The 8,671-nt window shown below is 40.8% G+C and overlaps 1 protein-coding gene across 1 annotated transcript; it reads left to right on the forward strand.

The window, feature by feature from the left end:
• The first annotated feature begins 4,640 nt into the window (after window positions 1–4,640).
• NPAS4 (neuronal PAS domain protein 4) lies at window positions 4,641–8,213 on the forward strand. Its single transcript, XM_069968227.1, has 8 exons — window positions 4,641–4,815; window positions 5,261–5,412; window positions 5,627–5,729; window positions 5,890–6,139; window positions 6,242–6,351; window positions 6,525–6,660; window positions 6,773–7,989; window positions 8,188–8,213. The coding sequence occupies exons 1-8, from the start codon at window positions 4,641–4,643 to the stop codon at window positions 8,211–8,213; spliced, it is 2,169 nt and encodes a 722-aa protein (XP_069824328.1).
• The last annotated feature ends 458 nt before the right edge of the window (window positions 8,214–8,671 follow it).

Consider the following 8,671-nt stretch of genomic DNA (forward strand, 5'->3'; position numbering starts at 1 on the left):
TTTGCAAGATCAAAGTAACTCCAAATGCCTCCTTTATGAGATTTATAGTTTCTTTCCAATAAAATTCTAACTCCAAAACATATGCAATATGTGAGCGTCACTGTCCCCACACCACGGGCATGCTGAATCACATCTAAGACCTATTTTTAACATCATATACAGTATGGAGTTTTACACACCTAGTGTAGCATATGTTAGGCTTCACACAGTGAAAGGGCAGGAGTGAGTGAAAGTAGTTCGTTCTACTTAGAATCATCCATTTCTCTGACATCACTAACCTATTTAACCCGGACCAATTAGGGAGTTTAGCTTAGTCTGGAACTTAGTAAAGCAGTGGATATAGTACCTCTCAGTGACCCTCTGCTACCAATACCTCTCAGCAGTGAGTGTGTCTCTATTTGCACTGGGTCTGAAGTGCATTGGAGTGAAGGTATTGGTGAAACATTCCATTAGTTAAAAGTAAATTCTCCTTCAGTCTATCAAATGTTACCATGGTGCCATCTTTTTAGACTTGGTCCACATAATAGACCCCCATCTCAGACCATGGAGAGAATCCCTCCAACCTAAATACCTATGAGCGGGGTTTTTTAACCCCTATACAAGCTGGTCATTGGGTCGCTGACATCATTGTTTCATGTGGGCTTTTGGGCTTTCACTTTACGAGTGAGACTACTATACCCAAAGAATGCCATATCATCAAACCCCAAACCATACAGGACAGTGGGTAAGGCAGACAGAACTGTATTCTTCAACTGGTGATCCCCACACATACACATGACCAAAAGTGGGGAAAACAGTGCAAGTGGTGTCATCAGACCATATTATATGTTCCCATGCTTCCAGTGTCCATTTTTTATGGTCTGTGCATTACTGAACATTTTGTGGTGTCAACAAATTTTTGGCTATTGCAGCTCTGTCATGGACTTTTCGGGCTACAATTCATGCTTTTCTGTTCCTTACATCAAGATTTGACTTTCCACCCCAGTTACCTCTATCTGCATTTGCTAGCCTTTGCATACTGGATAACAGCAAACTTAGACATATCCATCTACTAAGCCGCTTAGATCAAAAATGCTCCTACCAGGCTTAAACTGATAATCGATTTCTTTTAGAACAGCACAGTTAATTCCTTTATTTTTATATAGCACCATCTTATTTCACAGCTTGTCATCATTTGGTCCTTGTCCCCATGAGGGCTCTAAATCTAAATTCACCTAAATTTAAAAACCAAATTACCAGGAGGCAACCCACCCAAACAAGGGGAGAACATACAAACTCATTGTAGATGTTGTTCTTGGTGGGATTTAAACCCGCTTGAACAGTACGATAAAAACTATGTAACTGAGAAACAGATAGGTTGTTACTGGTGATGACAGGTGTGTTTGAGTTCAACTTGACTATATAAACATAGGAAAATTGTAGTTATCTTTTTCAACCCCAGTAACTTTTTGTTGCCGGTTGCAAACATGGTGTTGGTTTTGCTACATCAGTTATAACCTTTACATAATGGCTGACCCCACTGAAAAATATACATAAGTGTCCAAAGTGTATTGTTCAGGTATGATCTACCTGGAAATTTTCCTAACTCATCCATAAACAAGTATAACAACATATAATGAATGCATAGAAGATTGCTGTTTGTGCAATTTTCTTTACTGTGGGTCACATCAGAAAAACCTTGGGGGCACCAGGTATAGCCTGCCATCATGTGTCTGTCTAATATGCCTTGATACTTTTCCCTTATCCTTGATACTTGATGGTACTTCTCCCCTTGTTTCTCGCTGAAATTACCAAGATTAAGTGGAATTCTATGTAGATGGCTGTAGAGGAAGTGTAGCTTTACACTCATATCAGTATTGTAATTTTGAAAGTTTGAGGAAATGCTTAGCTCTAAAAATTATTAGCAAATTTCTTTAGCTTAAACAGTAAATATAGAGTACGGACAAGGAGAGAAAGGAGCGCTGCACCTCACACCTATGGCTGATACTAATTCCTCTCGGCTACATTTAAAAACCAACGCCAGGATGTTGGTATATAATTTGATCAAACCATATTGCCCCATGTACCATGTGCAGGTCCCCTGGATTACATGGGTCTTTACACTAACTCCACACTGTGTCAGTGAGCGACCGCTAACCCCATAAAGTAAATATAGAGTAGTTTTGGTTTTTATATTTTGATTGTTTTTACAGCAATATGGCCTTTGTACATCATGAAATAAGTTATTTATATTGTTAAAATTAAAAGGTCTAAGGTAGGGATGGGGAACCTTTTTTCCAGTTTAGGGTCATTTAGACATTTACAAAATAGTTTGAGGGCAATACTTTACACGGCTGCAGCTTTCATTGTTATACAGTGTGTGACAGCATGTAGCATGGCATGGGTTGCTAGCATATGGGGCAAGGCAAAGTATTACACCCCTGATCACCCTGTTAAGATGTTTAACCCCCCCTCCCCCCCCCAATGATGCCCCTGGCATGGTCCTTAACCTCCCCCCCCAATGATGCCCCTGGTATGGTGCTTAACCCCTCGATGACACCTCTGGTATCGTGCTCAACCCCCCAAGGATGCCCCTGGTATAGGTTTATCCTTCCAATGGTGCCCCTGGTATGGTGGCTAACCCCTCAATGATGCTTCTGGTATGGTGTTCCGGAGACATCATGACATCAACACAGGAGAAAGGGGAGGACACCCTGGGACCACCCTGACATACAGGAGCCGACACATGGCACCTTCCTGTGTCTGATGGCCGCCCGACTCAATGTTCTACTGTGCACTATACACACGTAAATGGCGGCATCAAAAGATCTCAGAGGCTGGATGAGGCTCACCAGCCGCAGGTTCCCCACCTCTGGTCTAAGGTCATTGCCATGATTGAAATTTGGCCTTATATAGACTTTAAATTTAAAGTTGTATAAGAATATTGCAATCAACATAGACACAAAATGAAAAGAAGCGTATAAACACAAGATAACAAATAACAAATATTTATACAACCGTTTGAAAACAAAATGGACGAAAAAGGTGATTATATTTAAACTAAGCTTGTATTGGGCTCAACAGGTTTATGAAATGTTTCAGTAGAAGGTACAGATGTTGAGATTCACATGTAAACAGAGAACAGCACATTCGTGCTATATATAATTATCTTAGTATTCAGGCATTGAGTGCAAATGTTGTTATATTGCTTCTGTGTCCCTTTCAACCTGATATATTTAAAGCCCCACTTGGAATGAGGGGTTTATATAGCACAATGGTTGGGGCCCATATCAAGAGTCTCTTATCTTGAGCTTGAACCTTGAAGCTGTGAGCTGTTTATCAACAAGATACACACCAAAGCTGTAGAGTACAAAAATAGCTCCGCTTTGAAGCATTTCAGAACACAGCCCTCTGAAAGCTGGGCCAGTATACGGTTAATTCTGCTGTATACTAAGCTCTTACCAAATATGGATAAAACACAGAGAGTATGCAAAGAAGCAGCCGTCATTCACAAAACACGGTGTCGTCACTCCAACCTACATCTAATTATCCTTTCAACAATAAAAGGGGAGAGAGAGAGAGTGAGGGAGATAGAGACATAAATATATAGAGAGGCAGGAAAATCAGGATCAGATACCTATTTACAGCTGCTAGAGGAAATGCAGGGGTTGAAAACGCAGCTAAATTAATCATATCCTATGAAAATATGCTTTTCTATAACCAAATGTGGCATGTGTGGGCTGGAGGATGAAAGGAAACACAAAGAGAGGTATTTAAATGAGAACTAATCATTCTCGAGAAGAAGAAGAAGGGGAAAAAAAGAATATTCTGCAGTTCTATCAATAGGCATGCCACTCCTTCTCAATCCAACCCACAAGCTCAGTCCGTTGCCATTAGATTTCAATGATTACATTTATTCTGGTCTGAAATACCTTGTAGCTCCCCCAAATATGAAAGGCATGTCCATGCAGATTCAGAGCTCACCCCTGCTTCTATATTCACAATAGTAATAGAGATATAAGCCTTTCCAGAATTCCCTACACTGCTCAATGGTACAGCCTAGCAAAAGCCATTTAGTGATCACTATATGTATTATATGGAGACCATAGAAGGATAATACAAAAGATTACAGAGATTCTAAGAGCCTTTAGCTATAGATTTACAGTGTTTTGATATTTGATGGAAATGTAGCATTTTCAACATCGTCTGCAGTTTCTCTCCAAATTGGGTACAGAATGTGATATTTGGCTCTTTGCAGAAATCTCTCTCTCCAGCCCACCCTCCCTTTACTCTACCCCCTCCTTTCTCTTCTCTCCCGTTGCTCAGCGTCATCTGTATGAGTTGATGACGCTCGCCTGTAATAGCAGAGAAAGGCAGTTCCCTAACCATGCAACCCATTGATGATAAACTCCACTCTTCTCCCCCCTCCCCTTGCGTCTCACCTGCCCACACACTCCTCAGTTACTATATAAAGAGAACCATGAGCTACAGTTCTTTAAACCAGAACCCAGAGACAAGCATCAGGAAATCTCAGCAGGAATACCACAAAATATTCGGGAAGAGAAGACAACCAGAAGACGAAAAACGAAGACGAGAAGAGGAAAGAAGAAAGGGGCTCTCTGGACTGACTCTCACTCAGCAACCCAGAGACCCCATCCAACATGTATAGGTCTACGAAAGGTGCATCAAAAGCCAGAAGAGATCAAATTAATGCAGAGATTCGAAACTTGAAGGATCTCCTTCCCATCTCTGAAGGAGATAAAGTACGGCTATCTTACCTGCACATCATGTCGCTCGCTTGTATCTACACAAGGAAGTCTGTTTTCTTCTCTAGAGGTAAGACATTACTGAAAATATTTGCCACTCTTATTTCGCCTACATATATTGTTGGTATTTTTATCTTGAGTTTAAGGAATACATCAATGATACATAAACTTTGTAGCAATCTTTGACAGTCCTTAAGGAATCAGGAATTGTGTAGACTCTTTGGCTTTGGCTGTACCTGTTGCTTGTGCTTTTGCAATATATTATCATGTGATTAAAATACTGCGATGAAATAGGATAGTAACTGGCATGTCCATTCCTATGACAAGGATGACGAAGATCTTGAGTATTTTGTAGTCATATTGCAGCTGTCCTTGGTGCTGAATCGCATAACCCTTCCTTTAGTGCTCTCCAAGGTCCTGAATGTTACAGCTTTTCCACATTTATAGCGATGACTATATGAATACAGATATATCTATGTATGTTAACATGCTCTTTATTTCTCTGTGCCCGACAGGTCAACAGTTGAATGAGTTGGAAGGTCTACTTTCTAGTCAAGACTTACAAGATTTCATACACAATCTTCCTGGCTTCCTATTAACCTACACAAGCGAAGGGAAACTGATCTACGTGTCTGAAAATGTGACTGACCATCTCGGACATTCAATGGTAAGTTAGTTGTTCTGAGAAATGGAATGATGATTTATGTTTAGTGCTACTTAGTCTCAAGCATAGGTTTAGCATTGTAACTTTGTTAATCTAGAAGACTGAGAGGTTCAGATGGATAGCTACGTGAATACATTGTTGATTCCCTAGTATGCAGGGTGTATGCAGCGATACAATGGATCTATGTCTCATCATGTCCTTGTATTTACTCAAACAGGTTGACTTGGTTGCTCAAGGAGACAGCATTTATGACATAATCGACCCCTCAGATCACTTTGTCATGAGGAATCAGTTGTCTCTCCCTTCATCACTCGATAGTGGTAAGTGTCATTGAGTATTACAGTTCATTGATAGCTCTATGTTCTGATGCACTATGAAGAATGACTGAGCGTATAGTCTAGTCAGTACATTTTGTATTATGTGTTATATTGACTCACTTGTGCACCACTCATCATACTTTCTTTTATTGTTCTATTATAGAGAGAATGTTCAGGTGTAGGTTCAATACATCAAAGACAGCCAGAAGGCAGAGTGCGGGCAACAAGCTGGTCCTTATAAGAGGAAGGTTTCAGCAGGCTCCATCTGGCACCTATTGGTCATCCAATCCAGTCTTCACCGCTTTCTGCATTCCCCTTGACCCGAAACCCAGAGTAACCCACAACCATTTCTTAATGGACTTCTTTGAGAGTCGCCACGCCAAGGATCTTTCTGTCATGGAGGTTTCAGAAAGGTAATTATTCGTTCTTCATCTACCACTCTATATGAACCTCTCATAACAAAGATGAAAGTAGAGAATGTTTACATAATTATTATTTTTTTTACTTTTCTCCAGCTCCTTCCTGCACTTGGGTTTTGAGAAAAATGATTTACTCTGCAAGTCGTGGTACAGTCTCATCCACCCTGAAGACCTGACGCAGATGTCTACCCAGCATTACAAACTATGTAAGTTTCTATAAAATGATATTGGGTATATACGATGAGGGGAATGATATGAGCATAGATATTCTGGGTGGAGAATACATCGAAAATAATATACATAAGGACTCAGATGTAAGATAGTGAAAAAACAATGGCATCCTGCAACCTCTCTAACTTCATGATCTTTTTCTCGGCAGTAAGTGACTCTGGTGAATGCAGAGCAGAAGTGGTTTTACGTCTGCAGACAAGAAACCAACAATGGATCTGGATCTATTCCCTGATGTTACTGGAAAACACTGATGCTCCAATCACATCTTACAACTATGTTATAAGGTAAAAGCTTTAATTCACTCCCATCGTGGGCCTCATGTTAGCACCTATGATGATATAACTTCATATGGTAGTAACTGCATTATCTAACATAAAGTTTGTTTGTTATCCCCAGTGACTCAGAAGCCTGGTGCCTGAGGCAACAGCTGACTTCAGAGGAGTCTCCACTTCCTTTCCCAGTTGGGGGTCCATCCTACCAAGAGACCCTTGTCTCCCCAGCAGACCTTTCCAGTCCAGATCAAGTGTTTACTCCCCTTGCAAACACACCTACCAGCATCAGCCACTCCTTTGAGTTTTCAGAGCCTGTGCCTGTCAGTCCAGAAGATCCTATCCTGTGTCAGAACACTACACCGATTATGGAAGATGCTATTGCCACCGAGGGACATTTAGAAAACCAGTCTCTATTTACCCTTTACCAACCAACATCATATGATCAGAGTTTCCGAAGAGAGCAGTCTGGGACTGTACCATCCAAAGATTTCACTTGCACTCCTCCATACACTCCCCACCAAAACTGTACTTTCCTCTTTGGGGCCTCAGAAAGTGTCCCACAGACATCTGATAAGGACAGTACTACCCTAAATCCAGAACTTTATTACTCCTACTGCAGTTCCCTCTATGAGAAGCTGCCACCAACCCCTGATAGTCCTGGGGATGGAGGAGACTGCACAATAATGACAGTGCCAGAAATACCCAGTCCTCTCTTTGTGGAACTCCCAATGCTTCCCGAGGGTATAGTAACCCCAGAGACATCACCCATCAACCAAGTAATCTTCAGGTATTCAGAGCAAGAGAAGAATGATATTGATCTCTTAGTGAAACAGATTGGCTCTTTGGCCAATGTCTTCAATAATGTGGCTACTAAAGATATTCCATGCTCTGAGAGTGTGGTAGTGAGTGGCCATGGACTGGCATGCCGAAGTGTTTCCCTCCCTGCCAGTCTTCCAGATGCAGATGTAAATCCTAACTTTCCTCGTTCCTGGAAGAGCATAGACTTTTCCCTCTTCTTGACATGTCAAGAGCAGTCTCTCCCCACCGGTAGCCATCCGGTTTGCAGCCTTTTCAAGGACTTCCCTGATTCTCCACCTTTTGCAGCCATGGGGTCTCCTTGCAGTCCCCTGGAGGAGGATGAAGTAGGAGGGGACCTCTCTGCATCTCCATCCATGACTTCGAACGTGACGACTGATCTTTCGCCAGAAGAATGTAACTTCTTAGAGGAACTGATGTCCTACAAAACAGACCTTGAGGCAGGTGCCTCAGAGATTCAATGTGACCGGTTTAATGATGAGTTGTATCAACTCCAGATTGAGCTACAAGACGGCTTCCAGCAAGGTAACTTAATGGAACTAACACTTGACTTTTTTTTTTTTTAAGTAGATGATTGTTTGTTGTAAAGATACAATTAATAGATAAAATATTTACATTAATTATAGAATATAATAGTAAAGAATAACCTAACTTTTCAATGTCCAAATTCACTGTCGAGAAAGCTGTACTAATTTCTTTTCCTTCTTCTTTTGTGTATTACAGATGGAAGTGGAAAACCTTCGTTTTGAAATAAGTCTGTGACTTACTTCGATATGTATGGCATATTGTCATATTCTAAGCAGATTTTTCCTGCCTACTTACGAACAAATCAAGACGCACAACGTGGGAGAAAGAACGACTTTCTGCGTCGTACGACTCTCCCACTCATCGCAAAACTGTTTTGTTTCCCTTTTCTCTTTCATTCCTCTATTCTCTTTTTCTCTGAATTTTGTGCACGTTTACAAGAGATCTCTTTTGTTTTCATTTGAAAATAAGGGTAAAAGCAATGGCCCATCATAACAAGTTTACATACCGATCACGAAATGTATGACGACAGCTAAAAACATACATCACACATTTTACCTGTAAAATATATATATATATATATAGACAAGAGAGAAATATTTCCCACTGGGAAACATTTGTTTCGACAACTAACATCTCGATGGGCCATTGTTTTGAAACATTTGTACAACATGTCAATTTA

The sequence above is a fragment of the Dendropsophus ebraccatus genome, chromosome 4 (genome assembly GCF_027789765.1).
Source record: "Dendropsophus ebraccatus isolate aDenEbr1 chromosome 4, aDenEbr1.pat, whole genome shotgun sequence".
Taxonomy (NCBI): Eukaryota; Metazoa; Chordata; class Amphibia; order Anura; family Hylidae; genus Dendropsophus; species Dendropsophus ebraccatus.